Here is a 19,968-nt window from a genome sequence, read left to right as displayed (position 1 = left end):
TCTCTTATGGTTAGCATCTAGATTAATTTGTAATCTCAAAAAACTAAATATTCTAGCTGGATAGGGTATCATCAAAATATCTAAAGTTAGTTAACATATATGCTTTGGCACCTCATAAAAAATGGTAACTTATTGCCTGGACTTGTGGGTGGTTATTTACATAAACTAGAGAGCTAAAGCTGAAGTTAGAGGCTGATTGGCTACCACCATGCACAGCTACACCAGATTTTGAGTGCACCAGTTTTAGTAAATCTACCCCATGATATTTACTGGACATTCAGGTGTTAAGAACAGTGTTATCCCTTCTGTGCACAGAAACCAGATTTCATTCTCCTGCTAAAATACATGCTGAGTAGTGCATTCAAAAATCAACAAAAACATTTGCATAAGAGATACTTGAGAAGCCAACACAAACAAAATGATTTCAAATAGGTCATCAGTGTGCATTAAAATTCAAACAATTAAGGTCCTACAACCTTAAAAATCTAAAGCCAAAAATGAAAAGTTATATATTATGCATATAATGTATTGCAGCATACCAGTCTTTAGATAAGGTAGCTGCATTTGCTTTTTTTTCAGACATTTTTCCCTTTATTTTCACCTTCATATCCCGAGATGTCCTTGGATGGCTATTTCACTCACTTTATGGAGGCAACCATGGTTGTTATTCATGCTGAACTTCAAGTATGTGCATTTGTCCATCTCTATTACATGGTAGTTGATAGGATTACTGATTTCCAAAAGAAAGATACAATTGTTTTTGCTGTCTGCTCAGTGTATAGGAAGCAACAAGGACTTTAAATTTATGGTTAGATCAACAGGTATTTTCTGTAATTGTTGAAAATGTTCTTAGTCTGAAAAGTGAAAATGAATGCAGCCATCACATCTAAGGGATGGTATACTGCAAACTATGACATTTTTGGTGGTTGGCTTAGCTGTCACATAAGTGAAGTCTGAGTAAAACATGTCTGAGTGTAGATCTCCTGGGTCTCCCTCAGCTTTCACTGGCTACAGGGGACCCACATGTTGGACACTCCTAGAAGTGTTGTTTTCTGAACTGACTTATATAAGGCAGAAGTACCTTGATAAAGTGGATGTTTCATCCCCCAAAACAGGAACTCACCTTTCATCTTTCACCAGGGTGTGTTGCTTGCTTTTTGTGCTCTTACAGATTTTGGTGCAGGTTAATTTGTGAGGTTTCTCTGCGCAAAAGAATATTAGTTGTCTTAGAAAATAACCTTGTGTGCTGATAGAGTATGTCCTCTCTGTTAGACATGCACAGATACAGTATGTCCTCTGGTACAGTATGTCCTCTCTGGTCGACATGCACTGATACAGTATGTCCTCTCTGGTAGCCATGCTCTGGTACAGTATGTCCTCTCTGGTCGACATGCACTGATACAGCATGTCCTCTCTGGTCGACATGCTCTGGTACAGTATGTCCTCTCTGGTCGACTTGCACTGATGCAGCATGTCCTCTTTGGTAGACATGCTCTGGTACAGTATGTCCTCTCTGGTAGCCATGCACTGGTGCAGTATGTCCTCTCTGGTAGACATGCACTGGTACAGTATGTCCTCTCTGGTAGACATGCACTGGTACAGTATGTCCTCTCTGGTCAACATGCACTGCTACAGTATGTCCTCTCTGGTAGACATACACTAGTACAGTATGTCCTCTCTGGTCAACATGCACTGGTACAGTATATCCTCTCTTATAGACATACACTAGTACAGTATGTCCTCTCTGGTAGACATGCACTGGTAAAGTATGTCCTCTCTGGTCGACATGCACTGATACAGTGTGTCCTCTCTGGTAGACATGCTCTGGTGCAGTATGTCCTCTCTGGTGGACATGCATTGGCACATTATGTCCTCTTTGGTAGACATGCACTGGTACAGTATGTCCTCTTTGTTAGGTATGGAATATTTATCATATTCTTTGGAAAAAATTTTTTCCAAATCTCAGCTGGATGAATTAATCCCTGACTGATTTAGTAGTAACAAAATGTATTAAAGAACTCACTCCAATCTTCTTCTGAGATGTCTAGAATATCATTCAGCCATTTACCTTGCTTTAAATATGCAGTTTGTAACATATGAGATCATGCCTATATGTGAGCTTTTGCCATGTGAGATCTAGCCAAATGTGTTTCAGATTGGGCTGCCTGTAGCTGAAATCTTGGTTGACACAATGAGGCTGCTTTACTAAAGGATTTAATCATTTCGATTTGAGTCAACTCCATAGGGAAATGCTCCAGAATTGAATGTAAACACTATGCTTCTGTATAGTACAGTAGCAGACCTGGGGCTAAAATATTGCACCTCTGTCCAGCCTCTCCCTACAGCAGTAGATCATTGCAATAGGGATCTATTGCTGGCTGCAATCACTTCATAATATAACACTATTTAAAGTGATCTACTGCTGCACAGCTATATTGGGGGTTTGTAGCTGGCCCCCACTAGCCAAATCAAGATCCTTCATAAAGAAAAAAAATATTGAACAAATTGTAAAAGAAAAAGGGAGAAAGAGAAGAGTAAAAATAGAAATATATATCCTAAAAATAAATAAACATATTCCTTCCTTAGATTAATCTCTAGGTCGCAGCAGTAATGTGGATTGATCTGAATGCCATTTGGGTTCGCTGTACAAGCATCGATAGCTCACATAAGTGAATGCAATTTCTGTAGCATTTGCAAACCTATGAAAAAGTCGCCTTCTTAACCTTACCTTCTTAACCTCCCTAGCGGTATGATTATTTCATATTTTTGGTGCTGAAAGCAGTACAATTATTTTGCATGGAAATATGTAGTTTTTTTATTGTAGGCTGTAATTTTTAGGAATAACTCACTGAAATCTGTCTGAACAAGATTCTAAATCAAACATTTAATTCAATAATATAATCAAACCAAAAACACTGAAATTTGAAATATAGCGCCAAGTTCGCACATCACTGAGCAAAGTCGCAGAATCGTTTTCAGTGTTTGATGACAAATTTCTCCACGAATCATCACTCAATTCTGCAAGTGGTTCTGATTTACTATCGCTGTTCTCTAGCTGATCTAAACCGACTTTTGACCTAAAGGACACTTTTTGGACGCCATGGACTTTTCTAAGTCTCCAGGCAGAAAGAACAATCAAAATGCAGACAGGGGACAGGACAAAGCACTAGGGACAAAATGTATGTGAAATGGGTTGAAACAGCAATGTTTTACCATGTAAAATCGTTTTGAAAAAAATGACATTTTTTTTAAATTTTCAAATTTCCCGACTTCACAGGGACCAGAACACAGGAGCCGGATGCCGGCATCAGCCGGAGGAGATGGCCGGGGACGCTGCAGGGGACACATCGCGGGAGCGAAGGACAAGGTAAGTGCTGCAGGGACTCCCTATGCAGCGCCGCATGGTAAGCCCGAGTGTAGCTCGCGGTTACCGCTTTTGGTACAGACATTTTACCCCGAGCTACACTCGGGAATACCGTTAGGGAGGTTAATCATACCTTAATGGTATGCTAACAATTTACGCAAACTGCTTCTTTTCCCTGTGTGCTTTGCAATGTAGTGTGGAAAGAGGAATAAAGCTTTCCTAAAGTAAACCACATGCGTGCACTTTGAGCTTTACCATACCAATACAATATTTTTATAATCAGATTTTGTTGAATATATTTACAGTGTGTGTGTGTATATATATATATGTATATATATATATATACACACACACACACACACACACACACACACACACACACACACACACACACACACACACACACACACACAGTTAGGTCCATATATATTTGGACACAGGCACAATTTTAGTTTTTTTCAGGTATTTACCAAAACATATTCAAGCTATAGTTATATAATGGATGTGGGCTGAAAGTGCACATTCTCAGGTTTAATTTGTAGGTATGTACATCCAAATTGGAGGAAGGGTTTAGGAATTACATCTCTTAAGAGTAGCCATCCTCCTTTTTCAACGGAACAAAAGTAATTGGACAATTGAATCATCAAAAGCTGTTTCATGGCCAGGTGTGGGCTACTCTTTCATTATTTCTTCATCAATTAGCCGCTTTCCTGCTGCCCTATAACAGATATACTGCTACAGGGCGTTAGGGGTGTGCAAAACCATGTATATATACGTGATTTCACATTTCCGGGTAGGGGGTGCACGCGAACCCTACTTGTGCCGGCATTTGTGGCCGCCAATAAAGGGGTCCCGGTTGGAGATTACCCGCCGGCGTCTGGTGATTACTGAGCATCTCTGATGGAGAGGAGGACTGTTTTGTTTACTAACAGTTCTCCTTCCTGTCAGCTCAGGCACTCTGCTTTAGATGGCTGTGCACAGTTAAGTAGAGGCATGCAAGGATAACGTGCAAAATGCAGTAACTCATAGCGGATACTTTCAGTTTACTGAAGTCTGAACAGGGAAGGTATCAGTTATGATTGGTTAAGTTCATAATTTCAGCTCTTTCTTTACTGACTGATAAATGATAAGGTCTGTCCCACATGAGTTTACGAACCTTACTCTCACTGGCTTTGGAGAATTTGGCATAACTGTCATTTAATGTAATCATGTAGTGTATTCCCACACTGACCCTCACAGCTGTTTAGGGTGGTTCAGTTTATGACAACAATTTGATATATCTTGACCTCATTTTTCTACATATACGCTTCCAAATTCTTTTAGCAGCTGTGACAGGAAAGGAAAATCTGTGTGTAAGTGTGAAGAGATGTGCAAATATGAATACAAGTGTGAAAAGATGAGAAAATGTGCTCAGAGGTGTGTGTGAATGCAATAAAGATTGTGCACTGAATTCCACCACTAACATTCATTGTGTATGTGACCGGTGCCATTGTTAATAAGTGTTTGTTGGTATTGATGCGTCAACTAAAATCTTTTCCTTTCATTAAACTCTAAATTTCCAAAATGCCTGTGCATAGTTTGTTTTAAATTCCAAGCAGACCCACACAAAATATACTTGTCAGGTATGGTGCACTTGTTCCAAATTATCTGCAGCTGCTGGCAGGTGCCGGAGCAATCCCATCTACTGATACATAAAGACCTGTCAGTTAAACTGTATTTTTGCAAAATCCTTACAGAAATAGCTTTCTGGCATGTTTGCTGCAAATCTTCTCAGAAAACAAGTTTGTACTTAATATTCTAATACTGTTAATTTCACATTTCCAACCTCTGTGAGGTCAGAAAAACTTTCGACCCTCGGATTCTGTTTATCTTTATGGAAGACTATTCCACTTCCGTCTGTTGTATGATCACTTAACCTCACCCTTGCTAGACCATTATGCTTGCTGCATTGAAGTTAGGCAGCAGATTCTGGTTAATAACTCACCTCATCTTGTGATTGGACAATAAAAAGAAGCAGTACACCATTGAATTTTATTCCTGTACTCTCCCCTCCTGTAAGACAGTACTATTTAAAGTAATAGAGCCCTGCAGGAGGGAGCGGAGGAGATGCGGCTTCCAGCTGCTTCATTGAAAGCCATACAGCAGGTCGCTGCTTGTCACCGCCCCCGCCACTGCAAGGAGCATACCTGATGGTTCAGTTTTCTTTCTGGCCCTCCCACCACCGCTGTGTTCTTCTCACTGCCCAGCCCCTCCCTCTATCCTCCGCACCAATAGGAGAGGAGGGAAGAGATAGGCTAGATCTGCTCTGCCTCCCCCTGTGCCCACCCACACTCCAGTCCGTGCAGCTTCACAGGATGTGTGGGCGGGAAACTGAACACAGAGCAGCCGACAACCCTGATGCTTCTGACTGAGTGATGTAAGTCCGACCTCAGTTCCTTCCCTCCCTCCCTCCCTTCCTTCCATCCCTCCCTTCCTTCCATCCCTCCCTTCCTTCCATCCCTCCCTTCCTTCCTTCCACCCATCCCTCCCTTCCTTCCTTCCACCCACTCCTTCCTTCCACGTACCCCTCCCTTTCTTCCTCCTTCGCTTCCTTTCACCCACCCATCCCTTCTACCCATCCTTTACTTCCTTCCACCCACCCCTCCCTTTCTTCCACCCACCCCTCCCTTCCTTCCACCCACCTCTCCTTCCACCCTTCCACTCACTCCTGCTTCCCTTCCTTCCTTTCACCCACCCCTCCCTTCCTTCCTTCTTCCCACCCCTCCCTTCCTCCCTCCCTTCCACCCCTCCCTTCCTCCCTCCCTTCCTCCCTCCCTTCCTCCCCCCCTTCCTCCCCTCCCTTCCTCCCTCCCTTCCTCCCCCCCTTCCTCCCCTCCCTTCCTTCCTTCCACCCCTCCCTTCCTTCCTCCCACCCTTCACTTCCTTCCTTCCACCCATCACTTCCTTCCTTCCACCCACCCCTTCCTTCCACCCACCCCTTCCTTCCACCCACCCCTCCTGTTCTTTCCACCCACCCCTCTCTTCCTTTCACCCCCCCCATCCTTGCTTCCACCCCCCTTCCTTCCTTCCACCCCCCTTCCGTCCATTCACCCCTTGCTTCCTTCCATCCACCCCTTCCTTCCTGTTACCCACCCCTCCCTTCCTTCCTTCCATAAACAGCTCCCCTTCCTTCCACCCACCCCTTTCCTTCCTTTCCTCCTTCCACCCACCCCTCTCTTCATTCCTTCCACCCACCCACCCCTCTCTTCATTCCTTCCACCCACCCACCCCTCCCTTCCTTCCACCCACCCACCCCTCCCTTCCTTCCACCCAGCCCTTCCTCCCTCCCTTCCTTCCTTCCACCCACCCCTTCCTTCCATTCACCCCTTTCTTCCACCCACCTTCCACCCACCCCTTCCTTCCTTCCTTCCACCCACCCCTTCCTTCCTTCCTTCCACCCACCCCTTCCTTCCTTCCACCCACCCCCTTCCTTCAATACAGCCCTTCCTTCATTCCACCCACCCCTTCTTTTCTTCCACCCACCCCTCCCTTTCTTCTATCCACCCCTCCCTTTCTTCTATCCACCCCTTTCTTCCTTCCACCCACCCCTTCCTTCCTTCCACCTACCCTTCCTTCCTTCCACCCACTCTTTTTTTCCTTCCCTTCCTTCCTTCAAGGAAGCTGTGAGCTGAACCTCCTCAGAAAAAAAAAAAGATCTATAGTCCTGTTGAACCTTAAGGAACTTTCTTTCTTTTGAAGTCTCTTTTATGTGGCTGTCTACATCTAAGGTGTGAGGGAGTCGGAGTGTCATCAAGTGGAGGACTATTAGAACTGATTCACACATGTATAGATGAATCAGAGTGACTTGCGAGCCACAGGTGTGATAATTACTAGAGGATCGCAAACATGAAACACATAACTACATCTGTGTTGGAAACATCTACAAATATATGTTGCGCTCCTAAATACTTCTCAATAAATAATAATTAAATTATTACCATTAAATTAATTCAAATTATGATACAAATAACTAATAAAAGTGTATAAATACCAAAAAATATTTAAATAGATAATTTCAACTAATCAATTTCCTCCAAATAAATATCAAAATAATTCCACATGAAATACTCCTCCTCTAGGGGAGGGGCTACGTCATCACTCGGAGAGGAGCTGCACAACACGATAGACGGCAGGTGTATGACTCAGAGGCCAGCAGAGGATTTCCAATGGGATATTGCGCTACTTAAACCTGTGTAATGTGAGTTTAATACTTGGATGGTGGGAATAAAAAGTTTTAAAAGGTAAAGCACTATGTCCTCTATTTCTTCCTGCATGCGGAGCAACACAAGAAGAGGATAATTAGGAGGTCTGAGATAACAAAAGGAGTGTGTAATCCCTGAGGGGATAATCAGCCACCAGAGGATACATCCATTACTCCTAAAGGAAGGATCTCCCAATTTTACCAGCAAAAGTGTATGTCCAGCAGGTTCCAGGGAAAGTGAACCGAAAGCGTGTATAGCCTAATTGCAGGCATCAAAGGAGGTGAGCGCACATCTTCACTATTTGAAGGATTCACAAAAGTCACAAATTGAAGAACAACAAGCACCAAGTCACTCTATATAAACGATTGTTTATTCAATGGGACTATTATTTTGATGATATTTGGATTCATACTAATCACTATTAATTATTTATGAGCATTTGGTTATTTTTATTTTTGGGGGATCATCTAAATGTGTTTTAGTTGAGGGTTATTAGTTGGTTTACTATTTTTATTATATTAAATGAGGGTTTTATGAATTTAAATGAAATTGAGGGTATTAGTAAGTATATCATGTCACGAATAGATGATTTATGAGCACTTGATAAAAAAATTTTTTTTTTTTTGGAGGAGTATTTCATGTGGAATTATTTTGATATTTATTTGGAGGAGATTGATTAGTTGAAACTATCTATTTAAATATTTGTTGGTATTTACACACTTTTATTAGTTATTTGTATCATAATTTGAATTAATTTAATGGTAATAATTTAATTATTATTTATTGATTCACACATGTGCAATGCGGATTGAAGCTCAGGTTTCACAGCTAATTGATACAGTAGTTGTTCACCGGTTCATGTCAGGTTTACATCAGGTTCAGGACAGGATTAGTGCTCAGGATTATCCTGTTTACACATAATGCGGTTTAGAAATGGCTCCCATAGATGTCAATAGCCTGTAAACCACCATCTCCGTATCCCGTTCCTGTTTCCCCCTTCTTTCCCATTCTCCTTCCTGATCCCTTCCCAACTCCCCTTTTTTCCCTTTTCCCCCTCCCCACCTTTTGACCTTACCTCTCAAGTAATACGACTCCACTTATGTTGGTGTCTGTGTCACACTGTTCTGTACCCCACAATAGTGGAAATTGTCTACTGCCTATTCCTGACTGTTGACATGTTCTTTATAAAAATGTTTTGTGTGTTATGCTGCTTACTAGATTATTCATTGTAATGCACATGCTCCTTCCATACTTTGAAAACAATGCACAAAAAAAAAGTAATAGTTTCCTGAATGTCTCAGGGCTGAGCACCACCCCCTTCCTCTCAAGTGTAAGCGCTTCAGTTTTGGGAACATACAGGACAAATTACCGTATTTTCCGGCGTATAAGACGACTGGGCATATAAGACGACCCCCTACTTTTCCTGTTAAAATATAGGGTTTGAGCTATACTCGCCGTATAAGACTACCCCTCTTCCAACGCACACCAAATAAAAATGAAAAAACATCAGATTTGATTTCAATATGGTATGCTATTTCAGTATGGTATTCCAATGATGGGGCGCTATTCCTCCCACTGACACCAATGATGAGGCACTACTCCTCCCACTGACACCAATGATGGGGCACTATTTCATCCACTGACACCAATGATGGGGCACTATTCCTCCCACTGATACCAATGATGGGACACTATTCCTCCCACTGACACCAATGATGGTGCCCCATCATTAGTGTCAGTGTGTGAGGAATAGTGCCCCATCATTAGTCAGTGGGAGGAATAGTGCCCCATCATTAGTCAGTGGGAGGAATAGTGCACCATCATTGGTGTCAGTGGGAGGAGTAGTGCCTCATCATTGGTGTCAGTGGGAGGAATAGTGCTCTATCATTGGTGTCAGTGGGAGGAATAGTGCTCCATCATTGGTGTCAGTGGGAGGAATAGCACCCCATCATTGGTGTCAGTGGGAGGAATAGCACCCCATCATTGGTGTCAGTGGGAGGAATAGCGCCCCATCATTGGTATCAGTGGCAGGAATTGCGCCCCATCATTGGTGTCAGTGGGAGGAATTGTGCCCCATCATTGGTGTCAGTGGGAGGAATTGCGCCCCATAATTGGTATCAGTGGGGAGAATAGTGCCCCATCGTTGGTGTCAGTGGGGAGGAGGAATAGTGCCCCATCGTTGGTGTCAGTGGGGGGGAGAATAGTGCCCCATCGTTGGTGTCAGTGGGAGGAATAGTGCCCCATCGTTGGTGTCAGTGGGAGGAATAGTGCCCCATCATTGGTATCAGTGGGGAGAATAGTGCCCCATCGTTGGTATCAGTGGGAGGAATAGTGCCCCTTCATTGGTGTCAGTGGGGGAGGAATAGTGCCCCATCATTGGTATCAGTAGGGAGAATCGTGCCCCATCATTGGTGTCAGTGGGGAGGAGGAATAGTGCCCCATCATTGGTATCAGTGGGGAGAATAGTGCCTCATCGTTGGTGTCAGTGGGGGAGGAACAGTGCCTCATCGTTGGTGTCAGTGTGGAGGAGGAATAGTGCCCTATCGTTAGTGTCAGTGGGGGAGAGGAGCGGCTGCTCCTTCTTCCAGTTCGGCCGCTTGATTTTCGCGGGGCCGCTCGGCTCTGCCTCCTCGCCGGTGATTGGTCGCCTGTGTGCCTTTCCAGTGCTGGCGCCCAATCACCGGTGAGGAGGCGGAGCCGAGCGGCCGCGTGACCATCAAGCGGCCGAACTGAAAGAAGGAGCAGCCGCGCTTCCTGGACCGTATAGTCATTGGACCGGAGCCAGGTAAGGCACAGCACTTAGTGTCCGTTGGAGGAGGAGGGGGGGCGGCGCCGCGCCGCCCCTCGAAAAAGTGCCGCCCTGACACCGGCTCGCACCGGCGTATAAGACGACCCCCGACTTTTCAGAAGATTTTCAGGGGTTGAAAAGTCATCTTATACGCTGGAAAATACGGTATTTGTAACAAATACATAACTGAAATAATTAAGACTTTTTATATGTGTCCAGAGTTCAGGCTTTTAGATGATCTTGCCTCCAGATCTTTTAATTGTTGATTATATCTTATGTTCCTCAGGCAGCTCCAAAGGAGAGGGTATTACTGCCACTACTATCTACCCATTTGAAGGATTACAGCCAGGAGACCTGACGTTCCAAGCTGGGGAAAAGATCACAATCGTGACAAAGACGGACTCCCAGTACGACTGGTGGGAGGGCAAGTTAAAAGGAGAACTGGGAATTTTCCCTGCTAATTATGTTATGATGAATTAACTCAGCACAAAAGCACAGATGTTGATTCAAGGATACGGGAAATGTTACATTGCACAAAATGGTTACAACAATATTGGAATATATTTATTTTTATGTGTATGTATATTCAGAGAGATTGAAGAAAGTTCAAAATATATTATATTAAATGTTTAAAAATCTGAAGTATTTAAATAAAGTGAAATTCTACTTTATGGTGTTTTTTTCACAACTAATCACCAAAGCGAGTAATCTCTAAAAATCACCAGTCTGATGGATAGAGTGGGGAGGGATTAGAACTTCAGTCAGGTTTTTATTGGTGTTTGAGTCTTCATTGGGCAGGTTTCCTTGTTTACTCTTGAGGTTGGGGAGCTGTAAAACTTGCAAATAAGCTGCGTTTAATCAATACTCCTTAACCACTTGCCCTCCTGAAGATTTACCTCCCTTCCTGACCAGGCCATTTTTTGCGTTACGGCGCTGTGTCACTTTAACTTACGATTGCACGGTCATGCAACGCTGCACCCAAATGAAATTTATGTCCTTATTTTCCCATGAATTGAGCTTTCTTTCAGTGGTATTTGATTGGTTGTGCATGTTTTATTTTTTGCGCTATAAAAAAAAAAAAAGACAGACACTTTTGAGAAAAAAACTATATTTTGGACTTTTTGCTATTAAACATGCCCAGTAAAAATTTTTAAAAAAATCAAATTTCGTCATAAAGTTAGGCCAAAATGTATTCTGCAACGTCTTTGCTAAAAGAAAATCCCAATACGTGTAAATTAATTGCTTTACTTGAAAGTTATAGCGTCTATAAATGGCGGTATTAATACTGGGATTTTTTTTTTTCTACTAGTAATGGCAGCAAGCAGCAACCTTTAGCGGGACTGCGGTGGACATTCTGACACTGTGGGGGGAACTAACTTGGTGTCACTGACATCTTGGTGTAATACAGTGATCAGTGCTAAAAAGAAGCACTGACACTGTACTAATGGCACTGGGCAGGAAGGGGTTAACATGAGAGGTGATCAAAGGGTTAACTATATGTAGGGAGTGTCGCGCACACCCCCTACCCGGAAATGCAAAATCACGTATATATATATACAGTGGGGATCGAAAGTTTGGGCACCCCAGCTAAAAATTTGTATTAATGTGCATAAAGAAGCCAAGGAAAGATGGAAAAATCTCCAAAAGGCATCAAATTACAGATTAGACATTCTTATAATATGTCAACAAAAGTTAGATTTTATTTCCATCATTTACACTTTCAAAATAACAGAAAACAAAAAAATGGCGTCTGCAAAAGTTTGGGCACCCTGCAGAATTTATAGCATGCACTGCCCCCTTTGCCAAGCTGAGACCTGCCAGTGTCATGGATTGTTCTCAATCATCATCTGGGAAGACCAGGTGATGTCAATCTCAAAGGTTTTAAATGCCCAGACTCATCTGACCTTGCCCCAACAATCAGCACCATGGGTTCTTCTAAGCAGTTGTCTAGAAAACTGAAACTGAAAATAGTTGACGCTCACAAAGCTGGAGAAGGCTATAAGAAGATAGCAAAGCGTTTTCAGATGTCAATATCCTCTGTTCGGAATGTAATTAAGAAATGGCAGTCATCAGGAACAGTGGAAGTTAAAGCAAGATCTGGAAGACCGAGAAAAATATCAGACAGGACAGCTCGCAGGATTGTGAGAAAAACCATTCCAAACCCACGTTTGACTGCACGATCCCTCCAGAAAGATCTGGCAGATACTGGAGTTGTGGTACACTATTCCACTATAAAGAGATACTTGTACAAATATGGTCTTCATGGAAGAGTCATCAGAAGAAAACCTCTTCTACGTCCTCACCACAAAAATCATCGTTTGAACTTTGCAAATGAACATATAGACAAGCCTGATGCATTTTGGAAACAAGTTCTGTGGACCGATGAGGTTAAAATTGAACTTTTTGGCCGGAATGAGCAAAGGTACGTTTGGAGAAGAAGGGGCACAGAATTTAATGAAAAGAACCTCTGTCCAACTGTTAAGCATGGGGTTGGATCAATCATGCTTTGGGGTTGTGTTGCAGCCAGTGGCACAGGGAACATCTCACGAGTAGAAGGAAAAATGGATTCAATAAAATTTCGGATGGTAACTTGATGCCATCTGTGAAAAAGCTGAAGTTAAAGAGAGGATGGCTTCTACAAATGGATAATGATCCTAAACACACCTCGAAATCCATGGAGGATTACATCAAGAGGCGTAAACTGAAGGTTTTGCCATGGCCTTCACAATCTCCTGACCTCAACATAATTGAAAATCTATGGATAGACCTTAAAAGAGCAGTGCGTGACAGACAGCCCAGAAATCTCAAAGAACTGGAAGACTTTTGTAAGGAAGAATGGGCAAAGATACCTCAAACAAGAATTGAAAAACTCTTGGCTGGCTACAAAAAGCGTTTACAAGCTGTGATACTTGCCAAAGGGGGCAGTACAAGATATTAACTCTGCAGGGGCCCAAACTTTTGCAGAAGCCATTTTTTTGTTTTCTGTTATTTTGAAAGTGTAAATTATGGAAATAAAATCTAACTTTTGTTGACATATTATAAGAATGTCTAATCTGTAATTTGATGCCTTTTGGAGATTTTTCCATCTTTCCTTGGCTTCTTTATTCACATTAATACAAATGTTTAGCTGGGGTGCCCAAACTTTCGATCCCCACTGTATATATGTGTGTGATTTTGCGCATCCGTGCCGCCCTGTAGCAGTATTTCTGCTATAGGGCGGTCGGGAAGCAGTTAAGCCACAAAGGCAGCAAAGGTAGGTGTACATACAGCTTCGGCTGTGATGCTTTGCGTCATGGCATGGCAAAATGTATCCCCACTGTTGCACCCCATTCAACTGATACCAGTTGCAACTCATTGTTCTCATGACCTGTCATATGCCTTCTGAAGAGTGAGCCAACACAGATCGCTCATCAAATGGCAACTAAAGTGTAAACAAGCCCTTCTTATTGTTTCACATGCACAGAGAAGGAAAAGAAATAACCCCAAGGAGACTGCAGACAGCAATAAAAACCTGAAAGGGGTTTTACACCACCTTTCAGAGAAAAAAAGTACATAAGTTTTCACTTCATCTTATTTCAGCTTACCATAGCTCAGTTTTTAGGCGTCTAATAAAAAATACTAGTTTACTATGATATAGCAGCTCAAGAACAAATAATATATAGAACAATAGTAGGTCTGCTAATTTTGTAATGTTTGGATTTCTTCAGATTCCCCTGGCCCCAGATCTGTTAACCTATGTTGCAGCAACACCTCAGTTATAATAAAACGGACTACCGTACTCATGTTTTTTTCTTTCATTTTACAAGCCTGTTGAGTATATGTTTGAATTCATTAAACAAGCACAGGTGTTGTTTCATTGCTTGTTGATGTTTTAGGTTGGCTTTTTCTGACATTAAAATGGTTCCTTTTTGCATCTGTCCAGTCCAAAACTTCAAAACAATTTGCTAAATTTAACAAAATATTTATATCGTAGTAACCAGGGATGGGCAAAATTTTAATTTTTCCCCCCAAAATTTCTCTGAAAATCAGGAGATTTTGATGAAATTTCACCATTTTGGAAAAATGCATTGGAGCCAACGAGGAAGGTGAAATTAAGGTGGTCTCTAGTAGGTAGGGATTTTCCCAAAGCAAAAGAGAAAAAAAAGTCTGTTCTGCCCCAAAATTTCTTTGTCTTTTCACAAGCAATTTTTATTTCTGTATACGTTGGTGCATTGTTTTACACTCCCAGCTCTGGGCCAGGTCCTGGAAATAATGTAACTCCTGGGCACATGTGCAGGATTTACATAATCAGTAGCCACCCAAGAGAAAAGGAACGGTTATGGGATCTACAAGAATTGAAAGCTAAGATGGTGGTGGCAGAATCAGTCATGACAGCTGCCTGTACCAGCCATTGCTGGGGGACAACACAGAAGAAGTGTGTATCATAATCAGCAAGTATGCCATGGCATACGCTCACCCCTATCAACAAAGCTTACTTCTGTTTTAAGAGTGCATTGGACTTTTAATGGCTCCTCAGCCTTACAGAAACTGCTGTTAGCAAACCTGGTTCCATTCTTCTGCCAAAAAACAGCCCTTATTAATCTCTGTATTTTTATGTTTGTTTTGTTTTTTCAGGTAGTGAAAAAGTACATAAAACATTTAAAGTAACAGAAGACAATAAATTAAATACAACAAAGAAAAATATAAATACAAAGAACAATAAAATACACTACTATGAAACCCTTCCACCTCCCACCCTAAACAAAAGTTCTAAATAAAGAGAAAAAAAGGTTTTTTTTCCTTAAGAAAATGTTACCTTAGCTGCAGTTTCTCTAAAATTGTTCCATTCATTTCTAATAAGAATAAGTTCATTTACATAGGAGACAAACCAGCAAAAAAGTTCATTTTCAGCGCAGTTTTTATTTATAATGCTTTATTTATAATGAAGTTGTAGAAGCCAACTTCAGAGCATTTTCTAGCTAATGTTTTTCAAATTAATGTTTAAGGCCCCAAGCTCAAAATGTCTTATTGGAATTATTTTTTTCTGTACCACTTATTTAAAACTATATGGTATTTAAGAAAGCATGCATGTTTTACAATGTTTCTCAAAAACTCAGTCTGGGCATCTGAATTAAATTTAAAACATACAAACAGACATACAAAGCCATTCATAACGCTGCCCCAAACCTGATACCCAAATACCACCCAACCCGTACTCTTCGCTCCTCACAAGACCTCCTACTTTCTAGCTCCCTGGTCTCCACCTCCCACGCCCAACTGCTGGACTTCTCCAGGACTTCCCCCATCCTCTGGAACTCACTACCCCAATCCATCAGACTGTCACCTACCCTCCTCACCTTTAGGCGCACCCTGAAAACCCATCTTTTCAGGGAAGCCTACCCCGCCCTCACCTAACAGCCGATCTCCTCCACTCTTCCTACCACACCATCCCCCACAGCCACTTCCTCCTGTACCTCTACCCCCTCCCTCCTAGATTGTAAACTCGAAAGAGCAGGGCCCTTGACCCCCTCGTGTATTGTTTTGTTACTGTATTGTCTCATGTTCTGTCCCCCACTATAATTTACAGCGCTGAGCAAACCTTTTAGCGCTATATAAATACTGTATAATACTAATAATAGTAAAACAATTTTAGGAATGTATGGGGTTTAGGTGTCCGTTTATGAACCAGCAGTAAATGATCGCTGCTCAGTTCTCCGGAATTCTCGGAGAACACAGTTCTCCTGTGAATGCCTTTTATGAAGTGGTGTAGATCAGTTCTCCAAATGAAGGGAGAACGATCTACAAACGCTGGAAATGGCTGCTTTTACTATAATCTCACTAAATTACAGTAAAAGATCAGTTTACTAAGCAGAGGTAAATTATCGCTGCTTTGTTTTCGGTTCCGCCGATTCTCCAGCTCTGGGCTGGAGAATCTGAAGGGAGAACACAGATCTCCAGTGAAGGGCTGAACATGTTCTCCGCTGATCTCCTGAGTGTCATAAACTGTGAATGACCAGAGAGTAGCTTCGATCCTCTGAATCGCAGCTATTCTCTGTGTCATAAATGGACACCTTATTTACTAAAGCTGGAGAGTGCACAATCAGGCCCACTTCTGCATAGAAATCAATCAGCTTCTAACCTCAGCTTGTTCAATTAAGCTTTAGCAATAAAACCTGGAAGCTGGTTTCTGTGCAGTGAACCTCATTTTGCACTCTCCAGCTTTAGTGAATAAACCCCTATGAGTCATCTAATCTTTTTATTCAAAAGAAAACTAATGTATAGAAGTAAGCAAGGAGGGTTTACTGAAAAAAACAAATCGTACATTAAAAAAAAAAAATGTACGTAGCTAAAAAAAAGCAATTAAAAATGTGCCTGGCTATTAGAGATGAGCGAAGAAATGAAAAATTCGATTCGGCTGATTCGGCGAATTCCAGTGTGAAATTCGATTCGATGCGAATTTCTCCGCTACGAAGATGACTTATTTAAAGGGTTTCTAGGCTTCAGAGAGCCTTTAAATTAGTGCAGAACACTGTACCTTTAATTTAAATGCCCTTGGAGATGAGGAAGGAGAAGGAGAAGGAGAAGGATGAGAAGAAGGAGAAGGAGAAGGATGAGAAGAAGGAGAAGGAGAAGGATGAGAAGAAGGAGAAGGATGAGAAGAAGGAGAAGGATGAGAAGAAGGAGAAGGAGAAGGATGAGAAGAAGGAGAAGGAGAAGGATGAGAAGAAGGAGAAGGAGAAGGATGAGAAGAAGGAGAAGGATGAGAAGAAGGAGAAGGATGAGAAGGAGAAGGATGAGAAGGAGAAGGATGAGAAGAAGAAGGCTGAGAATAAGGAGAAGGATGAGAAGAAGGAGAAGGAGAAGGATGAGAAGAAGGAGAAGGATGAGAAGAAGGAGAAGGAGAAGGATGAGAAGAAAGAGAAGGATGAGAAGGAGAAGGATGAGAAGAAGAAGGATGAGAAGAAGAAGGATGAGAAGAAGAAGGATGAGAAGAAGGAAAAGGATGAGAAGAAGAAGGATGAGAAGAAGGAGAAGGATGAGAAGAAGGAGAATGATGAGAAGAAGGAGAAGGATGATAAGAAGGAGAAGGAAGAGAAGAAGGAGAAGGAGAAGGATGAGAAGAAGGAGAAGGATGAGAAGAAGGAGAAGGATGAGAAGAAGGAGAAGGATGAGAAGAAGGAGAAGGATGAGAAGAAGGAGAAGGAGAAGGATGAGAAGAAGGAGAAGGATGAGAAGAAGAAGGATGAGAAGAAGGAGGAGAAGGATGAGAAGAAGAAGGATGAGAAGAAGGAGAAGGATGAGAAGAAGGAGAAGGAAGAGAAGAAGGAGAAGGAGAAGGATGAGAAGGAGAAGGATGAGAAGAAGGAGAAGGATGAGAAGAAGGAGAAGGATGAGAAGAAGGAGAAGGAGAAGGATGAGAAGAAGGAGAAGGATGAGAAGAAGAAGGATGAGAAGAAGGATGAGAAGGATGAGAAGAAGGAGAAGGATGAGAAGAAGGAGAATGATGAGAAGAAGGAGAAGAAGGAGAAGGATGAGAAGAAGGAGAAGGATGAGAAGAAGGAGAAGGATGAGAAGAAGGAGAAGGATGAGAAGAAGGAGAAGGAGAAGGATGAGAAGAAAAAGGATGAGGAGAAGGATGAGAAGAAGGAGAAGGATGAGAAGGAGAAGGAGAAGGATGAGAAGAAGGAGAAGGAGAAGGATGAGAAGAAGGAGAAGGATGAGAAGAAGGAGAAGGATGAGAAGGAGAAGGAGAAGGATGAGAAGGAGAAGGATGAGAAGAAGGAGAAGGAGAAGGATGAGAAGAAGGAGAAGGAGAAGGATGAGAAGAAGGAGAAGGATGAGAAGAAGGATGAGCAGAAGGAGAAGGATGAGAAGAAGGAGAAGGATGAGAAGAAGGAGAAGGATGAGAAGAAGGATGAGAAGAAGGATGAGAAGAAGGAGAAGGATGAGAAGAAGGACAGTTCTGTGACAGTTTCTGTCTATTTCTGACAGTTCTGGGACATTCACTCCATACAGCGGTTTCAACCGCTGTATGGAGGGAATGTCATAGAACTGTCAGAAATAGACTATTAATGACAGTTCTGGGACTGTCCTTCCATGCAGCGGTTGAAACATTGTATGTATTTGTTTCCATAAATGGATCCATTTATGGAAACAAATACATACAATGTTTCAACCGCTGCATGGAAGGACAGTCCCAGAACTGTCATTAATAGTCTATTTCTGACAGTTCCATGACATTCCCTCCATACAGCGGTTAAAACAGCTGTATGCAGTGAATGTCCCAGAACTGTCATAAATAGTCTATTTCTGATAGATCTGGGACATTCACTCCATACAGCTGTTTTAACCGCTGTATGGAGGGAATGTCATGGAACTGTCAGAAATAGACTATTAATGACAGTTCTGGGACTGTCCTTCCATGCAGCGGTTGAAACATTGTATGTATTTGTTTCCATAAATGGATCCATTTATGGAAACAAATACATACAATGTTTCAACCGCTGCATTGAAGGACAGTCCCAGAACTGTCATTAATAGTCTATTTCTGACAGTTCCATGACATTCCCTCCATACAGCGGTTAAAACAGCTGTATGCAGTGAATGTCCCAGAACTGTCATAAATAGTCTATTTCTGATAGATCTGGGACATTCACTCCATACAGCTGTTTTAACCGCTGTATGGAGGGAATGTCATGGAACTGTCAGAAATAGACTATTAATGACAGTTGTGGGACTGTCCTTCCATACAGCGGTTGAAACATTGTATGTATTTGTTTCCATAAATGGATCCATTTATGGAAACAAATACATACAATGTTTCAACCGCTGCATGGAAGGACAGTCCCAGAACTGTCATTAATAGTCTATTTCTGACAGTTCCATGACATTCCCTCCATACAGCGGTTAAAACAGCTGTATGCAGTGAATGTCCCAGAACTGTCATAAATAGTCTATTTCTGATAGATCTGGGACATTCACTCCATACAGCTGTTTTAACCGCTGTATGGAGGGAATGTCATGGAACTGTCAGAAATAGACTATTAATGACAGTTCTGGGACTGTCCTTCCATGCAGCGGTTGAAACATTGTATGTATTTGTTTCCATAAATGGATCCATTTATGGAAACAAATACATACAATGTTTCAACCGCTGCATTGAAGGACAGTCCCAGAACTGTCATTAATAGTCTATTTCTGACAGTTCCATGACATTCCCTCCATACAGCGGTTAAAACAGCTGTATGCAGTGAATGTCCCAGAACTGTCATAAATAGTCTATTTCTGATAGATCTGGGACATTCACTCCATACAGCTGTTTTAACCGCTGTATGGAGGGAATGTCATGGAACTGTCAGAAATAGACTATTAATGACAGTTGTGGGACTGTCCTTCCATGCAGCGGTTGAAACATTGTATGTATTTGTTTCCATAAATGGATCCATTTATGGAAACAAATACATACAATGTTTCAACCGCTGCATTGAAGGACAGTCCCAGAACTGTCATTAATAGTCTATTTCTGACAGTTCCATGACATTCCCTCCATACAGCGGTTAAAACAGCTGTATGCAGTGAATGTCCCAGAACTGTCA

The 19,968-nt window shown here is 42.0% G+C and overlaps 1 protein-coding gene across 3 annotated transcripts in view; it reads left to right on the top strand.

Moving 5' to 3' along the window:
* Positions 1–11,064, top strand: part of SH3YL1 (SH3 and SYLF domain containing 1) — a 185,083-nt gene extending 174,019 nt beyond the window's left edge. For 2 of the 3 annotated variants that reach the window (XM_089671971.1, XM_089671969.1), the window contains 2 exons: positions 3,278–3,367; positions 10,680–11,064. In XM_089671971.1, coding sequence (XP_089528097.1) covers positions 3,278–3,367; positions 10,680–10,873 — 284 coding nt within the window. In that variant the 3' untranslated portion in view covers positions 10,874–11,064. The remainder of the gene's footprint in view (positions 1–3,277; positions 3,368–10,679) is intronic. The other variant, XM_089671970.1, reaches the window with a different exon arrangement.
* Positions 11,065–19,968: the final 8,904 nt, after the last annotated feature.

This window comes from Staurois parvus, unplaced genomic scaffold (genome assembly GCF_062004578.1).
Source record: "Staurois parvus isolate SC_StPar_1 unplaced genomic scaffold, SC_StPar_1.0 ptg000116l, whole genome shotgun sequence".
In the NCBI taxonomy this organism is placed as follows: domain Eukaryota; kingdom Metazoa; phylum Chordata; class Amphibia; order Anura; family Ranidae; genus Staurois; species Staurois parvus.
The sequence above is the reverse complement of the archived record's forward strand: the minus strand, read 5'-3'. Positions and strand labels throughout refer to the sequence as shown.